Below are 24,665 nucleotides of genomic sequence, written 5' to 3'. Positions count from 1 at the left end.
ACATTTCTGAACATGAAAAATACCTGTTATAATATTCCCAAAATGACTGGGGTCTTCTATCAGAGATGTATTTGGCTAATCAGGCAAATACATCTTCAAGTGTTCCAGAAAGCACTTAGTACAAAGCTGTTTAAGAATCAGGAAAAAATGTAAATTAACTAAATCACAGAATCAGAAACTTACTACACAGAGGAGGCCATTATATCAAACTCAATCATTAAGAGCAATCTCGGCAACACACACACTTGAAGGATCCTGCTGAAGGGTCTCGGCCTGAAACGTCGACTGTATTCTTTTCCATAGATGCTACCTGGCCTGTTGAATTCCTCCAGCATTTTTGTGCATGTTGCTTGGATTTCCAACATCTGCAGGATTTCTCTTGTTTGTGATAAGACTAATCTCAACCAATCTGTAAAATTGCGGAGTAGAGTGATAGATGCAACTCAGGGGCATGGACTAATAATCAAAATATGTGAGTTAAGTCGCAGCAGAGGTTCCTTAAGGTTGTTCTAGCCAAAGATGGTAGCAGGATACGCTTCCAATGGCATGCGTCTCAAATAGCCTCTGTTCCTGCCTTCAAGTGTGGCTTCGCTACTAAGCCCAGTGGAACCGTCTCTATGACAGAAAAGGCAAAGACAGGCTCCTGGAAACATAAAACCAATCACTTCAGGCAGATGCGGTTTGTCAGCCATAGCTGGCAGCTCATCTAGACGGAAAACTCTTACCTCAAACCTCTACTGCCTTGTTGCTATATCTACTCAGGGGGAAGGTTCCAGGAGTAAACACCAAGGAAAAATGCAGAGATGGACCCCCAAGGCAGTTCTACATTGAGTTCAATGCTGACTGGCAATTCCTGTGACGCTGCTGGTGCCAAACTTTATCGGTCTCTGCTGTTCCTTTGCATTCATCGGTAGTGTGGAGAGGGGTCGCCTGCAAATCCATTACAACTAAATTCTATATGATCCATCTATTCTCCATCATCAGTCAAATAATGGAAGTCGTCGCTGGCAGTATTGTCAAGTGGCACTTATCAACATCTGACTCACCAACACTCAGTTAGACAGAATCAATTGGCTCTGGACTTCAAAGCGTTTGTCCAAGAATGGACCATAGAACGGAGTCCCAGAGGCAAGGTGAGTGCAACTGTCCTTTAACCAGAGAATATCACTGAGTGTGGCATCAAGGTGCCCTGGTAAAAGTGAATAAACAGAGGGGAGTCATAGCTTGCACAATGGAAGATTATGATGGTCACAGGCTAATCATCTCAGACCTAGGAAATCACCTGTACGAGTTGCTTAGAGCAGTGTCTTCAGACCAATTATCTCCATGTATTTCATCAATGCCCATCATTTCTAACATAAAAATAGAAGAAAAGATACTAGCTGCTGATTACAGAATGCTTAATTCTATCTGCAACTCCTCAGCAAAGAAAGAGTACTACACTTGCATGCAGCAAGATCAAGACCATGTTCAGGCATGAGCCAATGAGAAAAGTACCAGGCAAGAATAATCTCCAAGACACTCTCAATATTAATGGTATTACCGTTGCATAGTTTATAGACTCCCACTGTCAATGTTCAGGGGTGGGGGTGTGTCACCATTCAGAAACTGAATTAGACCAATCACGTACAGTGCCTATAAAAAGTATTTAAACCCCTTGAAAGTTTTCGTGTTTTAATCACAGTGAATTTAATTTGGCTTTTTGTTTTGACACTGATCAACAGAAAAAGACCTTTTTGTTTCAAAATGAAAACAGATCTCTACAAAGTGATCACAAGTAATTACAAATATAAAACTCAAAATAACTGACTGCATTACGTATTCACCCCCTTTAATATGACATACCATCACTGATGCAGCCAATTAATCATAGAAGTCACGTAATCAGTTAAATGGAGATCTGTTTTTGGAGACCTGTAAGCAGTCAAGGTGTTTCAACTGACTGTAGTAAAAATACGCCTATATCTGGAAGGACCAACTACTAGTGAGACAGTATCCTGGCAAAAATTACACCGTGAAGACAAAAGAACACTCCAAGCAACTCTGCAAAAATGTTACTGAAAAGCACAAGTCAGGAGATGGATACAAGAAAATTTCCAAGTCACTGAATATCACTTGGAGTACAGTTAAGTCAATCATCAAGAAATGGAAAGAATATGGTACAGCTGTAAATCTGCCGAGAGCAGCTTGTCCTCAAAAGCTGAGTGACCGTGCAAGAAGGGATCTAGTGAAGGAGGCCACCAAGAGACCCATGGCAACTCTGCAGGAGTTGCAAACTTCAGTGGTTGAGATAATAGACACCATGCATACAACTGTTGCCCAGGTGCTTCACTTTATGGCAGAGTAACAAAGAAAAATCCACTGTTGAAAAAAACTCACATGAAATCTCAGCTAGAGATTGCCAGAAGGCATGTGGGGGACTCTGAAGTCAGCTGGAAGGTGATTCTATGGTCTGATGAAACCAAAATTGAGCTTTTTGGTCACCAGACTAAACGCTATGTTTGACGTAAACTAATCACCACACATTGTCAAAAACACACCATCCCTGCCATGAAGCATGGTGGTGGCTGCATCATTCTGTGGGGATGCTTCACTGCAGCGCCCTGGAAGGCTTGTGAAGATAGAGGGTAAAATGAGTGCAGCAAAATACAGGGAAATCCTGGAGGGAAACCTGATGCAGTCTGCAAAAGAAGTGCTACTTGAGAGATTTGTTTTTCTGCAAGGCAATGACCTTGAGCACAAAGCCAAAACTACACATGAATGGCTTTAAAACAACAAAGTTAATGTCCTGGAGTGGCCAAGTCAGAGTCCAGACTTCAATCCAATTGAGAATTCGTGGGTGGACTTGAAAAGGGCTGTTCACTCATGACCCTCATGAAATCTGACTAGCTTGAGCAATTTTGTAAAGAAGAATTGTGAAAAATTGCAGTGTCCAGATGTGCAACGCTGATAGAGAGACCTACCCACACAGACTCAATGCTGTAATTGCTGCCAAAGGTGCATCTACCAAATACTGACTTGAAGGGGGCGAGTAATTATCCAATCAATTATTTTGTGTTTAATAATTGTAATAAATTTAGACCAATTTATAGAAATTTGTTTTCACTTTGACAGGACAGAGTCTTTTTTGCTGATCAGTGTCAAAATAAGCCAAATTAAATCCACTGTAATTCAATGTTGCAAAACAGGGATCCCCAACCTTTTTTGCAATGCAGACCGGCCGACCCGGGGGGGGGGGCAGGATTGCCAACGGACAAGAGTAGCAGTCAAATACGTTGTGTTTACCCCGAGAAAGACTACAATGACCATGAACCTTGCACGGGCACCAGTGCGCATGCGTGTACATGCCGATTTTTTTTCTACAAATCGTTTTTAGCGACTGTTCAGGGGGGGCAGTGTTAATCACGACTAGAATATAGGTGATAAGTGGCTAATACACTCAATTTCATTTCTAAAAGGGTTTATCTAACGAATTTAATATTAAACACACAGCACATATTTTGCTCGCATGAATATAGTGATAAGTCAATTATCAGGGGAGGACAGGGGAAGTTGAAGTAAGCGTTGAACGAACTTCCAGTAGAAGTGGTAGAGCCAGGTTCGATGTTATCATTTAAAGAAAAATTGGATAGGTAGATGGACAGGAAAGGAATGGAGGGTTATGGACTGAGTGCAGGTCGGTGTGACTAGGTGAGAGTAGCGTTCGGCACGGACTAGAAGGGCTGAGATCGCCTGTTTCTGTGCTGTAATTGTTATACTGTTATATAAGTCACTTATAAGTCAATAGCATCATACCATTTTAAGTAACGTTTGGATATTAAACACACAGCTGTTACATGCTCAAGGAGATCTGTTTTTTTTGTGTGAGAATGATGTAATAGTCTTTTGGAGGTCACCTGATGTGATTTTCCCACCGATGTGAGGTCACATGATGACATGTGCCCCGTGACTATATAAGGGTTGACCCAGGTGACGCAGTAGGTTTTTGAGTTTGTAGATTTCCAGATAGAACGTGCTGTGCCACCATTTCTGTTGCGTTTGTTTTTGTGACACAGTTTCATTTTTAAACCGGTTGTGCGTTCTGTTGAAAGATTCTATATTATTTGGACTGGAAATTTGTGGCTGGATGTGCCAATTTACTCAATTCCAACAGTTGAAGGGAGAGTGAAGAATTTATCGAAGGATCAAGAGAAGTCGGCATCGTTTGGCAGTTTAATAAAGAATCGACCTTATTGAGTCTTCATTGGAGGAGTATCTGCATCGAGATAACTCTTGCCAGAAAGAGCAAAGAGTTCATGCAAAAAGGTGCTCTCTCTCTCTCTCTCTCTCTCTCTCTCTATAAAGGAATTTAAGGTCAGTTGATTTAAACTGTTTATTTTCGGCACCGTAAATCCCGTGGACAGAACCAGCAGTAAAGGTGCGTCGGTGAAGAAATCCTTCTCCAGAGAAGTCTCTCCCAATTGAATGTGTAAAACTGTTGGACTTTTGAAGTTATCGTTCTAAGAACTATATCTGACTGTATCGCTTTAAGAACTGTTTCCGCATTTAACGCTTTAAAAACCAGAGCCGAGTGGAGTTGGTGAACAGCTGCATATCTGTTAACTTCCGGTTAAAGTTTTCCTTTGTTTTTTTCCCTTATCGTTTATACGTGTTTAATAAATGTTTGGTTGTTTTTATATAACCTGTCTCGATTGATATTCATTGTTGCCGTTTACGTAACACAGCACATATTTTCCCCGTATGAACATATAAAATCATTCCAACTAACCAATATCGCTGAATCAGTGGGAGCCCTGGGCTCATTTCCCTGCAACAAGACGGTCCCATCAAGGGAATGATGGGAGACAGCAATACTCGAAGGGGGTTCCTTATGTCGAGTCTATTCCGCAATTTAGTTTTCGTTGCATTCATTGCAGAGATATGTTGGAAATGGAAGCAACGTTTTCAGTGCTTTTGTGGCTATCTCAGGATATGTAGCCTTGACTTTGATCCAGAATGCCGGCAGAGATGTTATGTCAAACATACTTTTCAGCCCGCCGTCATTTGCAAGCTCGAGGATTTGATCTTCTTCCCGCGCTGACATGGATGACGCGCGGGTAATGACCTCACGTGCGTTCAAGCTCAACAGTGGCCGTGACAGGGAATGAGGAAAGGTGCAGCTGACTCATATCGCCAAATCATATCGTTTCCTCGCGGCCCAGTAGCAGATGCTTTGCGGCCCGGTGGTTGGGGACCGCTGTTGTAAAACAATAAAACATGAAAACTTCTAAGGGGAAGGGGATGATTTTTTTTACAGGCACTGTAAATATCAAGGCTACAAGGGCAGAAGCTCAGTAATATGAGGCACACCTTCTGATAGCCCACATTTCTGTTGACAAGATACAAGTCAGGAATGTGAGGGAATATTCTCCACATGGAAAAGAAAAGCTCAACATCATCAAAAGCGAAGTAGCCAGTAATTAACACCATGTGCACGATCAGCAAAAATATAATCTGTCCACCAGTGGCACATAATGGCTGAATAGTGTACCATCTACAATTATTCATTCAGTCTCCTCCAAAATCAACTTCCAAACTTGTGGCTTCTAACATCAGGAAAGAAAAGAGCAGAAGTCTATGGGATCATCAAATGGAGATTCTCCTCCAAGATGCACATCATTCTGTCATAGAAACATATTGACTGCTCTTTATTAATGGATCTAGACTTAAGAACTCCTATTGCAACAGCACTGTGGAAGTAGGTTCAATGAGACATACTACAGTGGTTCAAGAAAATAGCTCATCACATTTTCAAGGACCATTAAAGACATTTAATGCTGGCTTCCTTAAAAATGCTCAAAAACAATTTTTTTTTTAAAACTAACAGTTCTCTGTAGTGTATAGTACATTAAGTGGTCATCCAGATCCTTTTTAAGATGCAAGAATGTCTGTCTCTATCACTCTTTTACTTGGTTAGTTTCAAACCCTCCACCTGAACCACTCAACTGTTTTAGCAAAACTCACCCTCGCTCTACTCTCCTTAGCAAATATCTTAAACATAAGCTCCCTAAGTTAATGATCTCTCTGTTAGGAAGAAAATAGGCCCTTCTGGTTCACATTGCAACCTTACAGCAGTTTATAAAACTCAATTAACTCTAGCTTCAGCGTCTTCCACTCCAAAGAGCACTATTACACCCTAGCTAATCCCTCCTCATAATGAGAGGTCTTTAGTCATTAGATAAACCGTTCTGTACTGGTTTTAGTGACACTGGTCATTAAGTCATACCAGATCAATTATAAAGGACCTTTTCCACTTTCTGGCATGTGATTTTACTGCACGTGTCAAAGCTCATCTGTAATGAAGATACATTTCTGAGTGGAAACTTTATCCTGATAATGTAATACAGTAACTTGGCACAGATGTAATATTTTTCTCAGCTCTTTTGAAATAGATAGATACTTCTCAAAATTAAAGAACCAAAGAGAATTAACATTTAGCTAGTATCATCAGAATCAATTGCAATAACATTTTTTTAATCTATTACGAACTCTTTTACTTTCCTACTACCAATCATTAAGGATGCTGTAGTATCCAGCATTGTATTCAAGTCACTATGTGATTAATTCTGCACTCTTAAACTATTGTTTTTAAAATCAATGCAGTTTCACAAATTTTTTTTTTATTTCAAAATATACTTTATTCAAAAATAAATATATACAATAAACCATTCAATAACTTTTCATCCTTTACATTCATTTCCATTATACTCAGTACATATCCGTATTTATAGCCACCCATGTGGCACTCCAGTAGTTCAGCTTAGCATATCATTGGTGAGGGGTATACTCCACGCCCACCGACCCCTCCCACTCCCACGGGTGGAGAAACCTATACTGTGGTCCTTCCCCACCGGGCCCTTGCGGTGGCTGCACCGAGTTTCAGTGCGTCCCTCAGCACGTACTCCTGCAGCCGAGAATGTGCCAGTCGGCAGCATTGTCCCACGGACATCTCCATGTGCTGATAGATCATCAAGTTTCGGGTCGACCAAAGAGCATCTTTCACCGAGTTGATGATCTGCCAGCAGCACCGGATGTTGGTCTCCGTGTGCGTCCCCGGGAACAGCCCGTAAATCAGAGAGTCCTCTGTTACGCAGCTGCTGGGGATAAAACGTGACACTAGCCCGTCCATCCTCCTCCATACCCTCTTTGCGAACTGGCAGTGTGCAAAGAGGTGGGTCACAGACTCCTCCTCACTGCAGTCCTCCCGTGGGCAGTGGGGTGCGGAGACGACGTTCCGGGCGTACAGGAGGGCTCTGACTGGGAGGGCCCCTCTCACCGCCAGCCAGGCGAGGTCTTGGTGCCTGTTGGTGAGATCTGGCGATGAGGCATTTTGCCAGATGAACTGGACAGTCTGCTCAGGGAACCACCCCACTGTGTCCATCACGTCCTTCTCCTGCAGTGCCTGCAGGACACTACGTGCTGACCACTGCCTGATGGCCCTGTGGTCAAAGGCGTTCTCCTGGAAGAACTTTGCTACGTAGGACAGGTATGTCGGCAACGACCAGCTGACTGGGGCGTTGCGCGGGAGTGGGGCCAGACCCATCCTTCGTAGCCAGGGCGACAAGTAGAACCTGGGCACATAGTGGTACTTGGTGCCCACATACCTGGGCTCTACACACAACCTGATGCAGCCACATACAAAGCTGGCCATCAGGGTGAGGGCGACATTGGGGACGTTCTTGCCCCCGTTGTCCAGGGACTTGTGCATGACGGTCCGTCTCACCCGCTCCATCTTGGATCCCCAGACGAATCTGAAGACAGCCCGGGTGATTTCCGAGCTGTAGGAGCGGGGGACGGGCCAGACCTGTGCCAAGTACAGCAGCCCTGAGAGCACCTCACACCTGATGACCAGGTTCTTGCCCGTATCGACAGGGAGCGCCCTCCCCACAGTCCCAGTTTCTGTTTCACCTTGGCAGTCCGCTCCTGCCAGTTCTTGTTGCACGCCTCAGCCCCTCCGAACCAGATCCCCAACACCTTCACGTGGTCAGACCTGATGGTGAAGGGGACGCTGGATCAGTCGGGCCAGTTGCCGAAGAGCATGGCTTCGCTCTTCGTGCGGTTGACCCTGGCCCCCGACGCTAGCTCGAACTGTTCGCAGGTGCCAAGAACTGACCTCGGATCACAGCAGAAGACGGTGACGTCGTCCATGTACAGGGAGGTTTTCACTTGGGTCCCTCCACTGCCTGGCAGCGTCACCCCTCTTCTGCCCTCATCCCTCCTGATGGTTTCCGCAAAGGGTTCTATGCAGCAGACAAACAAGACAGGGGAGAGGGGACAGCCCTGCCTGACTCCAGACCTGATGGGGAAGCTGTCTGTTTCCCACCCGTTGACCTGGACTGCACTACGGATGTCTGTGTAGAGCAGTCTGATCCAATTCCGGATTCCCTCCCCAAATCCCATTTTGGAGAGCACGTCCGCCATGTACGTGTGCGATATCCTGTCGAAGGCTTTCTCCTGGTCCAAGCTGACCAGACAGGCGTCCACCCCCCTGTCCTGCACGTAGGCGATGGTGTCGATGTGCCTTCCCATTTTCTTCCCATGGTCAAAACAACCATAGACCCAAGCAAGTTGGTCTGAAAGCTGCATTCTACATTTAACGTGTGCTCGCCTCAAAAAACTAAATATTTACAGAATAATATATTTCTTCATGTACCTGAAGCATATTTATCTGCACACACCCAATGATAAGAATTCAACTGTGAACCTGCTTGACTTGCAACAAAGTAGATATTAATTCAAATTGATTAAAATAAAATTTAAACAATGCCACTGCTCCCTCAACTGGTTGATATGTGAAATTACCTTAACTTCCTGAAGCATCATCAGATTTTCTTAAGAACTGGGGCTATTCACACCTCCTACCATTAAACCCTTGATTAACCTCCCAGTTCCATCAGGTAGATTCCATTTCACTCAGAAATTAACCATACTTTATCACAAAGTCCTTCTTTCATTGTTGTCCTCATACAGCTTACAGCAGCAAGATCATAACAGTTATGTGCAAACCTGCTACTCAAAGATTTAAGAAAACACAAACTATCAGGATGCATCAATGTTTTGCTTTTTCAGATAATGAAGGTGGTAAGGAAAACATATTTCAACCAAGGCAGTACCGCCACTTACTTGGAAGACTGATCAATGTCCAATTTATTTTCACTGGTTACACAGTCGTCATCAATCCATTCACCCAGAAAACTGATATCCGGACCATCTGGATAGGGAGTGATAATTCTTTTTTGCATTGCTGGAATCTACAATTTTAAAACCCAGAAGTTTCAAAGCTTAGATTTTGAAAAAATATATAAGCAAATTACTTAAATATTATTTTAGTGTTACCTACCAAATAAAGAAAAAAATACACAATTCACAAAAGCCTCACAGGAAAAGTGATCTACCCATGGTTACCAAGATAAATTAAAATGTTGTATCCAAGGAAGAGTGGGAAGAAACTACAGGCTTGAAGATTGGGAGTATTTTTAGCTAAAGAAAGAAGGAACAAACTGGTAAAGACAAGGCATAAGGTAAGAAGTGAATGGTGAAAAGCAAAACTGAATATAAGAATGCTTATAAATATATCTAGATAGAAAGGCTAACGTAGGCACATGTGGCCCTTCACAGACAGAGAAAGGAGGATTTATCATAGTGAATAAGGAAATGTCAGAGGAATTAACAATTACTTTGGACCATCTTCACTGAAGAAGTAAACAAACAAAACCTGCCAGATACAGTATATTAGAGATTCAAGGAACTGAAGGTACGAGGCTATTAGTTAAAAAAAAAGTCAGCCTGAAACTGTAGGAATTCCAAAAAACAAATAATTCACATCACAAAGCTTTATAATTCAGAAGCACAATTTCAAAATCTCTAAAGCCACCCCTTTTAGAGTAGCAAATCTGACCCAATCATTTTAATATGAAAGTGGATTGGGAAAGTCAGGAAGGTAATGGATCTCAGGAGAGGGAGTTTGTAGAATGCCTACAGGATGGTTTTTTGGAGCAGCTTGTCCAGAAGCCCACCAGGGGACTGGCTGTTTTGGATTGGGTGCTGTGTAACGAACCTGAGGCAATTGGGGAGTTGGAGGTAAAGGAACCCCTTGGAAGTAGTGATCATAATATGATTGAGTTCAGTTTCAAATTTGAAAAGGAGAAGCTGGTATTGGGTGTATCGATATTTCAGTGGAACAGGGGAAATTACAGTGGTATGACAGAGGAACTGGCCCAAGTCGATTGGAAAAGTAAGCTAAATGGAGGGACGGCAGAGCAGAATTGGATGAAATTCCTACAAGAAATAAGGAAAATGCAGGAAAAATATATTCCAAGCAAAAAGAAAATCATGAATGGAAAAATGGCACAAATGTGGCTAACAGGAGAGGTTAAGGCAAAAATAAAAGCAAAAGAAACAGCGTACAAGGAAGCAAAAATTAGTGCGAAAAATGAGGACTGGAAGACTTCTAAAAACTTACAGAAGGAAACTAAGAAAGTCATTAGGAAAGAAAAAATGAATTATGAAAGGAAGTTGGCGATTAACATAAAAAAGGATACTAAGAGTTTTTTTAAATATATGAAGAGTAAAAGAGTGACAAGGGTAGATACAGGACCGATTGAAAATGATGCTGGAGAAATTATAATGGATAACAAAGAGATGGTGGAGGAACTGAATAAGTATTTTACATCAGTCTTCACAGTGGAAGACATGAGCAATATACCTGATAGCCAGAGGTATCAGGGAATAGAATTAGGTACAGTCAAGATTACTAGAGAGAAAGTGCTTGGGAAGCTAAGTGGACTAAGAATAGATAAGTCTCCTGGTCCGGAAGAGGTGCACCCAAAGGTTCTGAAGGAGGTGGCTTTGGAGATTGTGGAAGCATTGGAAATGATCTTCCAGGAATCAATGGACTCTGGCATGGTTCTGGAGGACTGGAAGGTCGCAAATGTAGTTCTGCTATTTAAGAAAGGAAGGAGGCAGCAAAAAGAAAATTACAGACCTATTAGTCTGACATCAGTAGATGGAAAGATATTGGAGAATATCCTCAAGGATGAGGTTATGAAATACCTCGAGGTGCATGACATGATAGGCCGAAGCCAGCATGGTTTCATGAAGGGAAGATCCTGCCTCACCAACCTATTGAAATTTTTTGAGGTAATCTCGAATAAGATTGACAACGGGGAGGCTGTGGATGTTGTATATTTGGATTTTCAAAAGGCCTTCAATAAGGTGCCGTATATGAGGCTGCTTAATAAGATCAGAGCCCATGGAATTAAAGGAAAGATATTGAAATGGGTGGAGCATTGGCTGATAGGCAGAAAGCAAAGGGTGGGAATAAAGGGATCCTATTCTGATTGGTTGCCGGTTACTAGTGGTGTTCCGCAGGGGTCGGTGTTGGGGCCGCTTCTTTTTACAATGTATATCGATGATTTGGATTATGGATTAAATGGTTTTGTGGCTAAATTTGTGGATTACACCAAGACAGGTGGAGGAGCAGGAAATGTTGAAGAAACGGAAAGGTTGCAGAGAGACTTAGTCAGTTTGGGAGAGTGGGCAAAAAAATGGCAGATGAGATACAACGCTGACAAATGTACGGTTGTACATTTTGGAAGAAGAAATAATCGGGCAGATTATTATTTAGATTGGGAGAAAATTCAAAAATCGGAAGTGCAAAGGGACTTGGGGGTCCTCGTGCAGGATACCCTAAAGGTTAACCACCAAGTTGGACTGGCGGTAAGGAAAGCGAATGCTATGTTGGCATTCATTTCAAGAGGAATAGTGTATAAGAGTAAGGAGGTGTTGATGATGCTCTATGGGGCATTAGTGAGACCTCATTTGGAATACTGTGTGCAGTTTTGGGCCCCCATCTTAGAAAGGATATACTGATGTTGGAGACAGTTCAGAGAAGATTTACGAGGATGATTCCTGGAATGCAGGGGCTAACATATGAGGAGCATTTGTCGGCTCTTGGGAGTATAGAAGAATAAGAGGGGATCTCATAGAAACATTTCAAATGTTGAAAGGGTTGGACAGAGTAGATGTGGAAAGGTTGTTTCCCTTGGTGGGTGAGTCCAGGACAAGAGGTCATTGTCTTAGAATTAGAGGGTACCCAGTTAAAACAGAGATGAGGAGAAATTTTTTTAGCCAGAGGGTCGGTGGATTTGCGGAATTCGTTGCCACATACAGCTGTGGAGGCCCGATCATTAAGCGTGTTTAAGGAGGAGATTGACAGGTATCTAATTAGTCAGGGTATCAAGGGATATGGGGAAAAAGCCGGCAATTGGAACTAGATGGGTGAATAGTTTAGCTCATGGGGGAGCTGCGGAGCAGACTCGATGGGCCAAATGGCCTACTTCTGCTTCTTTGTCTTGTGATCTTGTGATTTGAGAGGAGAGAGAAAACAGCAGATTTAAAGTCAAGAGCAAACAAAATGCTGATGTTAAAGTGAAAGGTAAAAATATAGTCTTTGAAAAGAGTAATAGGACTGAGCAGACCCAACATGGATTAATGACATTTTTAACATGTTTAGGGAGGTGGCTACCTACAACTAACACATTAACATTGAAGAATATGCGAGAACTGTGACTGGTTACATAAATAAGCGCATTGAGTATGTCACCGTTATGAAGCACATCTCTGTGAGGCCAAATCTGAAGCCAGTATTAACAGCAAAGGTCCAGACACTGCTGAGTGATCAGGATGTTGTCTTCAGTATGGGGAATAAGATGGCTCTTAAATCAGGAAGTTCCACAATGTCCTCTACAGGAGGTTGATAAGTTAAAGCACAAGAGAATTTTGTTACTGAACTAAAAACAAACTGAGAATAAATAAATATTCCCATTATGACAAGTTGTTACTAGTGAGGTACCACAGGCATTATTGACTGTACCAAGCTTTTTACAATCAATATTATTAGTCTGAAGGGACAAAACATTTCCAAATTTAATGCTCATCCATGCCAACCAAGATGCCACTTAACGTTGTCCCATATCCTTCTAAGCCTGTCCTATGTATGTACATATCCAAATGTCTTATAATTGTACCTGCCTTTAAATGAAAGTTCAAAGCTCTAATTTATTATCGAAGTATGTATACCATATACAACATTGAGATTCATCTCACATCACTCAAAAAACAAAGAAACGCAACAGAATTCACGAAAAAACAAAGACCTCCACATATCCAATTTGCAAAAGTGGGCAAATCAATCATAGTTAAAAAAGTAAGCAAATAACACATGGAACATAACTGCAGAGTCCCTGAAAATGATTCCACAGCTGTGGAGCCAATTCAGTGCTGAGGTGAATGAAGTTGGTCCAAGAGCCCGATGGCCACAGGGCAACAACTGCTCCCGAATCTAGTGACATGGGGCCCAAGGTACCCAATGGTAGTAGCGAGAAGAGAGGGACTGGTCAAACACAAGCAGACAGCTCTGAACACCTGTTCATTTTCTGCTCTTGGCCTCGATGCTTTTAATCTTGCTGTGCATTTTAATCAGCATGGAGTAAGGGAGCAAATATGGGCTCAGCTTCCTCTATCAGGCCTCCGTACAGCATCTACCCCCAGTAACAGGTGCCCCGGTCATACCTGCACTCTCGAGAGTCTAGCTCATTGAACCACCCACGAGATCGCAAAAGCATCAGTTTGTTCAGTCGGTTCAAAAGTATATTCCTTAAAGGGAAAATACAAGCTGCAGCGAAATCAGTTTGTAAGTATATCTACTAGAGTATCTAGTCATTTTGTGAGCTGCCGACAAAATATCGCCATTGGTTGCCAGTGCCATGTCGGCAGCTCATTTCATAAACCCACTATACTTGGTGTGAAGTTTGCCTCTCAGGTCACTTTAAATCTCACCTTAAACCTATGTCCTCTACTTCTTGATTTCCTTTCCCTGGAAAAAATAACTGTATTTACTCTATGTCCCTCATGATTTTGTTCACCTCTATCAGGTCACCTCAGTCTCCTGTGTCCCCAAGGAATATAGTCCTAGTGGGCCCAACATCTCCTATAACTCATATCAGAATGTTGGCAGCATTCTTGCATATCTTCTTTACATTCTTTCCAGCTGAATGTTGTCTTTCTTAAAATGGTGTGATCTCAAACTGTATACAATATACTCCAAGTGTGGTCTCACCAATGGCTTATACAACTACAACATAACTCAATGCCACGACTGATGAAAGCCAATCTGCCAAATGCCTTCTTTACTACCGTCTGACTGTGACACCACTTTCAGCAAACTAAGTACAGGTTTCCCCCGCCATCTGAAGGTAGAGCGTTCCTATGAAACGGTTCGTAAGCCCGAATGTCGTAAAGCAAAGAAGCAATTACCATTAATTTATATGGGAAAAATTTGTGAGCGTTCACAGACCCAAAAATAACCTACCAAATCATGCCAAATAACACACAAAACCTAAAAAAACAGTAAAACATATAGTAAAAGCAGGAATATGATGAATACACAGCCTATATAAAGTAGAAATACTTTTCCACAATCATTGCCGCACTGTTCTCCATAGCGAAAATCTCACGTAAGCGCTCTTGACAGAAACACGGCGCAAACGCCGTCGGCAAAAACACGGCTAAGCACTCTCCAGTAACTTTTAAGCTAGGAAGCTGCCAAATCATACCAAATAACACCTAAAAATACACAACCTATATAAAGTAGAAATAATTTATGTACAGTGTAGTATTACTTACAGGAATTGGGAAGACATCGAGCACACTGAGTAGTTAGGCTGAGTAGTCGGAAGTTGGGGTGGTGCCCACCCTCTGGGCAGCGAACCGATACCGATCCGCGAAGAATGCAAGGGTACAGCGGTAGCTGGAACACATCAGGCACATCTTTAAGGAAAAAGCCGAAATAAACAAGCTAATTAATTACGTGCCGGGCAGCACCTAATTAATTAGCTTGTTTATTTCGGCTTTTTTTCTTAAAGATGTGCTGGGTGCCTCCCGGCTACCGCTGCATTTTTCGCGTATCGGTATCTGTCCGCGGCCCGGGAGTTGTGGTGGTGGGACACTGGGGTGTCGTCTGTTTCCATCAGGCCAGGCAGGTCATCTTCTCCTATGACTGCCTGCCTCGATGTCGAAGGTCGAGGTTCGTCATCTGCTGTGGCTGATGTGGAAAGCTTGCTTGACTGCTAACCTCGCGCATTTTTAGATCATACAGTTCCTTGTAAGGACTCAAACCATCCTGCAAATATGCCCTAAACTGACGTACCCTTTCAAAATTAAAGTCGTACTTTATCACTGCAGCGAAAATCTCATGCAGTTGCTTCACGTTCAGTTCCTGGACGACTTAGCTTTCGGTCCGTTCACTACTGCATTCAGTTTCAATTGTTATCCCTTCCTCTTCCAATTGCATCAGCTCTTCATCTATCAGTTCTTGGTCATGAGATGCCAAAACCTCTTCGACATCATCTTCGTCAACTTCCACAAGCCAAACTCACTTTGTCTTTACTTTGTTCACCACAATCGAAACGCTTAATTATGTCTAGTTTTACACTAAGTGTAACACCTTTACGAGCTCTTTCAGGTTTTTCCGATACCTTAGAACTCATCTTGCTAACGGCTGCTCACAGGCGCGTTTAAGCAATGCTGGCGGGAATGCCGTTCCGAATCCGGGGGAGGAGCGGCTGTTCGGGGCGTGCGCTGCTTTTTTTCGCGCGCTGCCTTTTTTGTAACAGTGAAAACACCTTCTGTTAGCAAAAACAGGGAGCTAATGTAGGTCTTTCGTAACAGTGAGGTTTCGTAAAGCGAACATTCGAAAAGCGGGGGACATCTGTACTGGCACTGCCTTGTCCCTCTGCTCCACAATCAGTGAGTGGAACTAAGAAAAGTTGGTCGTCAAATGGTAATTAGAAATATTGGGTATAATGGATTAGGAAATTAGATTAAAAGGTATGAAGGCAAACAAGCGAAGTCTAGCATTTAAAGAAATACAGTAAAATTCTGTTAATCTCACATGCATGGGACATGGGTGCTTCTGGACAAGCAGCTTTTCCAGACTGTTACATATTATTTTATTAATCAACATACTTATTTTAAAATATGGTACATGTTACATTTCAGTGAATGTGGTAAGTTTTATGGAGTTCAGGAATCAGGGCCCCAGTAAGTGGCTGTGGAGCATAATTACTATGGACAGTGAGATGGAAGTGTGTGGAAAAACAAGCCCTTGGTGAATGAAAGGAGAATGCAAGAAGCAGAGTCCAAGTAAGTGGAAATTGCAATACAGAAAATCACCAAGTGGGACATATGCTGAATCACTGGGATATTCAAATAGCTGGATAACAGATTATGACATCTCATTATTAATACATGATTAGCAAAATCATCATCCATCAAGATACAAAAGTCCAACAGGGAAAGTAATTTGTCGTGGATAACACGAAAGATTAAAAATGGTCTTAAGTTCATGGAAGAGGCTTATCAAGTTATTGGATAAAGCAGATCTGAAGACTGAGGGCATTTTAAAGCTCAAAGGACAAGCAAACACAAGTCTATTAAAAAAAAAAGGAAGACAAACACACAACTGGACCGTGAGCATTCCTGTAGCTTGTAACGTGGAAAAAGCTAATCAGATCCAATGTGGACCCCTTAGATAAAGAAAGGAGTATTCTGAGGGGGAATAGAAAAATGGCAGAGAATTTAAACAAATACTTTGTTTGTTTACACAGGAGAAAACACAAAAACATACAGAAATACAGAAAAGCATCTAGTAAGAAAAAGGAACTTAAGAAATGTGTATTAATTAAAAAGAGAACTTATACCATGGGAGTAGTGAAACTAAAATACAACATAATAATGTAACTTAACTGCATTTTGCTTCTGAATTTAAGTCCCAAGACAAGATTCATTTCTATGTGTATTTTACCAGTAAGAATAGATGTTACTCCAGTTTGATTAAGAAAAGTAGAAGATCTGAAAATTCTTACCATATTTCGATAAGCAATTGACAGTTCCTTTAGCACTTCATCACTGAGAATATCTAGAGATCTGAAATTAAAAATTGAACTGACTTTATTTCTTACATCCTTCACAGAGAAGAGTAAAAATCTTTACATTACATCTCTGTCTAAATATGCAATGTGCAATCATAGTAATTTATAATAAACAGAACAGTCAATGTAACATAGAAATACACTCAAATCAGTGTGAGTTAATCAGTCAGATGGCCTGGTGGAAGAAAGCTGTCCCAGAGCCTGTTGGTGCTGTCTTTTGTGCTGCAGTACCGTTTCCCAGATGGTAGAATCTGGAATATATTGTGGTTGGGGTGACTTGAATCCCCAATGATCCTACAGGCCCCTTTTTCACACCTGTCTTTGTAAACGTCCTGAATCACAAGTAGTTCACGACTACAGATGTGCTGGGTTGTCTGCACCACCCTCTGCAGAATCCTGCAATTAAGGGAGGTACAGTTCCCATACCAGGCAGTGATGCAGCCAGTCAGGGTACTGTCAATTGTGCCCCTGTAGAAAGCTCTTAGGATTTGGGGGCCCATACCAAACTTTCTGAACCGTCTGAGGTGAAAGAGGTGCTGTTGTACCTTTCTCACCACACAGCTGGACTGTACAGACCAAGTGAGGTCCTCAGTGATGTGGATGCCGAGGAACTTGTTTACCCTCTCAATCCCAGATCCATTAATGTCAATAGGGGTTAGCCCATCTCCATTCCTCCTGTAATCCACAACCAGCTCCTTTGTTTTTGCGACATTGAGGGGGAGGTTGTTTTCTTGACACCACTGTGTCAGAGAGATGACTTCTTCCCTGTAAGACACCTCGTTATTGTTTCAGATTAGGCCAATCAACGTAGTGTCATCGGTAAATCTAATCAACAGATCAGAGCTGTGGGTGGCGACACAGTCATGGGTATAGGGACTTCGTCTGCCCCTTCAAAAACTCTCAGTGTCTTCTACATTTTAATCATCCCTTTTCAAGTTCTTCAGATGTAAGTCTAGTCTGTCCTAGCAAGGTAAACCGTTCATTCTTGGAAAACTTTGCCTGAAATGGTTACAAAGCCTTAACTTCATTACTTTAAGAAGGGGGACCAAAACCATACGCAGTATTATAAAGTTAAATGAACACAAGAAGGTTGTTGAAGATTGCAGTGGGGATGGGAATGAGGGTAGAGGCTCAATGATGAACAGTTGGTCACTGATGGCACAGCAGCAGAATGAACACTAACTGGCTTATCAATGTTTTCTATGTGCAATATGCTAAATCTTTAAAAAATACTATCAAACCATTTATAAAAACTAAAAATTCTAAGGAGTAGGACATTTGCAGACAATTGAATTTACCTTGTTTCAAGCAAAGCTGGCATATTTAGACATATGAATTGTAGACTGGACACTTTTAATTGTTCAGCGTTGTACATTGCAGCAAACTCCAAGAGTTCGGAAGCATTTTTCAAAGTTACTGAAAGTGCAATAGTTAATCTGTTAAAGTAATCACACTCCTATACAAACAGGAAGAGGCCATTTTGATTATGATCCCAAGCATTATCCTGCATTTGAATAGATCATGAAGAACCAAAATCAAAAAATTATTAATGCTCAGTATAAGATAGAAAGTGCTGGAGAATCTGTGGAAAGATTAACAGTTTGGGTTGAAGACATGAACTGGAAAACCAAGTTAAACCCAGGAGTCATGAAAGAAACAGCCCAAAGGGGAAAAGAAGTTGTATCTGATGCTGAAAATTATGAAGGATGATCTGTTGAATGCAGGTGGGAAGTGAGTACTAGGAGAACTCTATTCAGACCGTGAAGTGTTAAGAGCAGAGATGCAGAAAATAAATGAAATCAAGTCAAAGGCTCAGTCAGTAATAGTGAAGGGAAAGCTTAACTCATGAAGAGAAAAAAGATAACTGTGGAAAGCCTCAACATCTGAGTAAATGCAATAGACTCAGAAGAATCAGGCAATTGGAAGGATCCTTACAGAAGTAGGATGGGGGTGGAACTATAGACAAGATAGCAGTGGAAACCTATCGTCTTGTAACAAATGTTTGTCAGTAGCCTTTCCTGAAATGAGGATTAAGAGATCCAAAAATGGAAAGGGAACAGTCAGAGATGAAACTTATAAAATGATGAAAGCAGGGTAGAAATTGGCAGATGTAATGGCATTTCAAGTTCTCTAAGTGCAGGCTAATCAACTGCATACAACTTCCTTTGCTCCACACTAATCAACATTTCAATTCTAAAAAATTCAAACACCATAATTACAGCTCTCAAATAGCAAGAAAATGTTTGTATTTTGCATTCTGTGATTTAAGTTCTTGTTATATATCTGCATTCATCTTGCTTCAAGTTATCCAACAAAGTAGCTTTCTAAACCAGTAACTCAATAATATAACCAAATGACAAGTTTCTTCTTCACTTCGTGGGCAAATACAATTAGCTTCCAAACTGTCATTACATTAAGCATGGCGATAGCTTGGATGGCAACTTGCATCTTAACATTTTGTAACTTGGTGCAGGTTTATCTAATGTACATTGCTTTCTGTGCAGTTTTGAATTCCAACAGCAAAATAACCAATAATGGGCTATTACAGTATTACACAACCATTGTATAAAGCACAGCCTCAATAAACATTATCGTTGTGCCATAAAAAGATTATCTAAAAGCTCCAAACAGGACAACATGCTAGTTAAATTACCAGACTTTTTATGGATTAGGGAACATGTTTTCATCTCAGTCGGAGAATTTTAATCCAGAAATAGAAGCCAATTCAGAAAACTAATCATGAGCTTTCATTTCACATTAACAAATCAAGTGATTCGCTTAAGCAATAGAAAGCTGTCACTTTTACCCAGTTAGGCCCATTCATGACTCCGGGCCCACAACACTAACTGAATAAATCTGACGCTGTCACAGAACCAGCAAGTAAACAAAATCAAAAAAAAAAAAAACAACTAGCTGAAGTGGCCCAATGTGGCGGCTCACGACTACCTGCCTGGGGCATCCAGGATAGAAATAGATAAGATGACCTTGAAGAGTTCAACAACACTCTAAGAATTCATAAAAAATCTAAATAGGAGGCAAATGTAAGATTATTGTCCAGTCATATCCAAGTAAATGGAAACCTTTAGTAATCCCCTCTGGAAACATCAATATGACAACAAGGATGTGTAAATTGTCATACTGTGCTCCTTCACAAAGTACCAAGTCTCATTTCATTTGATTCTGCACCTCAATGAAAACAGGTACTGCATAATTAAACAAGGGAGCTCACATTTTTCAGTAATGGCCACTTCACAAATTTCCTTGAGACGTCTGATAAGAAATTGATCGGCCACCACAAGCACGTTACAAATAAACTCAACATCTTGCGAATCTATGGGAAAAATACAGAATGTTATCATTTATTTTTATTATTAAAAATATCTTATTTGTAAACTAAGGATAATTGCACTAATTTTTCATAACAAAGCTGATAATCATTCTGAGCTTTTGGTGCATCATGAAAGGCAGTTGAAGCAGCTGTAGGGTCACATTAACGTTAACTAGTGATTAAATCATTTTGTTGAAACTGTTGCAATCTGAGTGGTTTTCAGTACATGAACAAGGCAGGCATAAAGAAATCAAGATACAGCGACAAGAGTAAGTCATTCAGTCCCCTGAATTTGTTATACCATTGGTTGACCCATTCCTGCCCTGTTTCCTTTGTTGACTGCAAGTTTATCAATTAACAGCTCTTTTGGAGAGGGAAAATCCTTAGAGATGCACTCTTATTATAAAACCAGTCTCAGAAAACAACCAAGACTCCTAAGAATCTTATGCTTGAATAAGATTGCCTCTAAGCTCCAGCAGGTGCAATCCTTACTTATTCATCCTTTGTGAAACAGTCCCTCAAGTCAAGTTTATCATCATGAGCACAAGAGGAGGTACAGTACAAAGTAAAACTTGCTTGCAGCATGCAGAATAAGTTTTATACAATGAAGTGGAAAAAATACTAAGTACAAGCAAAATACAAAAAAAAAACACAACCAAAGGCAAGTAGAGGGTGGTGCAAGAGGAGATCCATAGTTCCATAGCGTACCACAGGGTTAGGGGTCTGCAGATATGTTTAAAAACCTGTAGGAAAATGAATGTTCCTGAAACTGGTGTGGGACTTGAGGCTTCTGTATCTCCACCCATGAAGTCCAATGAGTAAATTGAATTTTGCCATGACAAAAAAAAAGTACTTTAAGAATTTAACAATTGTTTAACAGGCTGAAACAGAAGCTGAATTTCCCTCAGATTAACCCTTTTACTCAAGTTTACAAACGTAAGCTATTTTAACTTGCCAGTGAAATCAATGGAGGAGGAAAGGCCACTGCACAACAGGAACTAACAACGTCACTCAAATATTGACAAGTTCTGTTGCAGAGTAAAGTACAAATTGGCTTACCAATAGTGAAAACCTAAGTGCTAAGATATTCTATTTCCCAGAAAAATTATTTAAAGACAAAAAGAATAGACTATGAATAATCTTCCACAGATAGAATGAATCCGCAGTTAGATGCTTCAAAGCATTAGGCCTGAATGACAATACAAAACTTTTTCCAATAGAAATAATTTCTGGTAAAAGAAATAAAATGCTTTATTTTAAATGCCAGGATTTGTTTTTAAGTCAAGTCCACTGCACTGCAGTCTCAGAGCACATCTTTAAAGAAAAGTATAATCATAGTACAAAAAAATCTCAAGACAATTTTTTCCCGTCATGGAGTTTTCAATGTTGAAAGCAGTTGTGTTTTGTTGATTCCTTTGCAGCAATGCTTCTGCATGATCTTTTAACCTCCACCTAGCATATTTGTTCATTATTCAAAGTGACTACTGTTTGGTGGATTCACCTTATGGCAAGTAAACTTCTCTGAAATCCATGATCATTTCTCCAACAAGGATTAAAATATCAGGCACTAAACTATCAGGAAGTAGAAGGAAGGAATTAGTTGCATACATTTACATAACTCAACATAACGTGCAAGATGTGAACCAAGCAGTTCTGACCTTTAACAGTTGGAGCTTCATCTGTATAAATATAATCCAAAATAACTTCCAAAATATCAGAATGGATGGGCATCTCCAATGCTGTGCATGTTGAGGCCTGAATATCAAAATAGAAAGAATGGAGAGACAAGAAAATTAAAGTCAAGTCAGTTGTGGATTCATTCAATTATGCTTCACTGATATTTGTTATTACTTCTGAAATTACTCAACTGGACCCTACTGCATATATAATATGTGGAGGTAACAAATGTACTCCAATAGTCAAATTTAACTAATAGCTTAAAAGAGAACTGTATAAAGTCACCTAAAACAGCAGCATTCCTTGAATCAAATTAAAGCAACAGCAAGATTCCTTTAAATACCAGTAGGACCAAAACACCAGAAGTGGCACCAGAATGAGGCTCCACAAACTGAAAACAACCTCACGGCATCTGGCCAAATTTAGCAAGAATCCCTTCCTACTGATTACCAGCTCCAACTACCTCCCTACAAATGAATTAGCAGCCTTCCATTATTGAAAGACGCTTGGAAAAAACACCACAGCAAGGCGCAGAAGCTAATTGAAGTAGGGTGGGGAACAGGTGATGGAGATAATTCAATATCTTTGTACAAGAAGACTCAAAAGACTATAGAACCTAGAGTCTGGAGCAACAAAAACTGCCAGAACAACTCAGTCAGTCAAGCAAAATCTGTGGGATGAGGGACAGGTTAAACAAAAAAGACTGTCACGTTTCAGCTAAAAACCCTGCTTCTACCCATAATGGCTGGTAACAACGCACTAACCCCAAGTCTAAACCAATCAGATTGGGCTGGCGGTAAGTGATTTTAAAAAATTGAATGAATTATCTTGGCCTTAACTCATATCTACCCACTAATATTTTTGACCATGATATCACTGGCAGAAGAGATCATACTACAGTACTAATGTAACATGTCCTTCTTGTCATCTGTGCTTTGTAATAACATTTTTCAGGTAAATGGTTTCGATTCAGAACACATCCATCACCTCAATGCTGCATACCACGAACAAGTATATACCTTCTAACACAGGGGTTCCCAACCTGTATTATGCCATGGACCCCTAACCAAGGGGTCTGTGAAACACAACAGAACTGTAATTGTACAGCCTAGCTTTCTCCCTCCATTCTATCATTAGCGTCAAGGCAATATTCTGATCTGCATTAATAAGTAATGAAAAAGGGCATGCCTAGAACACCCTGTATACCTTAAATGAACTGCCAGTCCAATGATACTACAGCATTGGGCAAGTGTGCCATTTAGCAGAAGCAGCATGCTGTGGACAAAATTAATCAATCCCTCAGCTAACTGATCACGCTGAAGTTCTGCAGTCCAAGCAAGTCCATATCTATCTCCTCATAGGTCTCACGATCAAAGGAGTCAATCTTTAGCCAAACCAAGGAAAAGCTGAGCCAAGAGACCACAACATTACTGGGGCTAAGGTGTTAAGGGCAGAGGCTTCAGCAATTGCTGTGCTTCAAGTTAATCTCTTTCATTACTTATATGTTGCCCAGATCTATCCTGCTGACAAAAAAAAACAAATCAAATCAATTTTACCATGAGAAAAATAAACCAAACATCTTGTTCTACTTTCAGTTACAGGTTGCCTTTCACTAATCCGGCACCATTGTGACCTGAGGAGTGCCAAATTAGTGAAAATGCTGAATTACAGAAGGATCACATTAAGCATAATCAGTGCCGGATTATCGAAGGAATTGGGTTACAGGTAGTCGGATTAGTGAGGGTCAACTGTATCATCAAACAGTTATACAATCACAACATTTTTATTTAGCAATAAAAAGTGCACTATTACTAAGCTTGGACCCAGGACAATTCAGCTCAGGATCTCATTCTAAACATGGGCAAGAGTTGAACTACAAATGCAAAGCGATTTGCAAGCTTCTGCCCTTAGCATCAATGCAGCACTTCAGTTAACGTGGCATCAATCAGGATCCTGAACAAAATTAAAGCTTTTACCTGCCTACCTATGTTCTCAACAAACTGGTAACTAAATTAGTGCCACTCACGTGCAGAAGCTCTGATTAGGAAATTCTTGTAATAGATGTAAAAAAAGAGTAGATTGTTCTGTGGTGAAATATCTTTAGTTGAGGTTGAGAGATTAGAGTAATATTAATGTCAAGTATGTGTTCAACCATCGTGTACATCGATGAGGACCTCGACACCATTTGATGGTGTCGAGACTAGCACGTGATTTGGATTTAAATGAGGGGGACCTGTGCAGTGTCAGCCTCACTCTCTCTTCCCAATTCCCATCTGGATCCAGTGGCAAGACAGAGTCGAGACGGCTGCAGAAGGGACTAGGCGCAGTGGATAACCAGGACATCTTCTGTGTCTTGACCTGCTCTACACGTTCCACAACGCTTGCAGAGACCGCCTTCTTGACCGTTGGACCTTCTTTCTTTTTAAATCTTTTTATTAATTTTTCCAAAGTTATAAACAAAACTAACAATGTTGATACGAAGAGATTAGAATAATCTTATTGTTAATAAACATATACAGAAAAGATTTCAGATAACACAGGTATAATAGACTTCCAAACTCATGATGTAATTAATCATAGAGAAAAAAAGAAATAAAAGGAAAAAAAATACAAAGAAAAACCCCTCCAAA

General features: G+C 40.9%; 1 protein-coding gene across 3 annotated transcripts in view; it reads right to left on the bottom strand.

The window, feature by feature from the left end:
- ibtk (inhibitor of Bruton agammaglobulinemia tyrosine kinase) overlaps positions 1-24,665 on the bottom strand; it is a 163,276-nt gene that overhangs the window by 46,743 nt on the left and 91,868 nt on the right. For all 3 annotated transcript variants that reach the window (XM_072250091.1, XM_072250093.1, XM_072250092.1), the window contains exons 16-20: positions 22,017-22,113; positions 20,260-20,361; positions 18,329-18,446; positions 16,965-17,025; positions 9,163-9,290 (exon numbers count right to left, since the gene is read on the bottom strand). In XM_072250091.1, the coding sequence (XP_072106192.1) occupies positions 9,163-9,290; positions 16,965-17,025; positions 18,329-18,446; positions 20,260-20,361; positions 22,017-22,113 (506 nt within the window). The remainder of the gene's footprint in view (positions 1-9,162; positions 9,291-16,964; positions 17,026-18,328; positions 18,447-20,259; positions 20,362-22,016; positions 22,114-24,665) is intronic.

This window comes from Mobula birostris, chromosome 2, assembly GCF_030028105.1.
Source record: "Mobula birostris isolate sMobBir1 chromosome 2, sMobBir1.hap1, whole genome shotgun sequence".
Lineage (NCBI taxonomy): Eukaryota > Metazoa > Chordata > Chondrichthyes > Myliobatiformes > Myliobatidae > Mobula > Mobula birostris.
The sequence above is the reverse complement of the archived record's forward strand: the minus strand, read 5'-3'. Positions and strand labels throughout refer to the sequence as shown.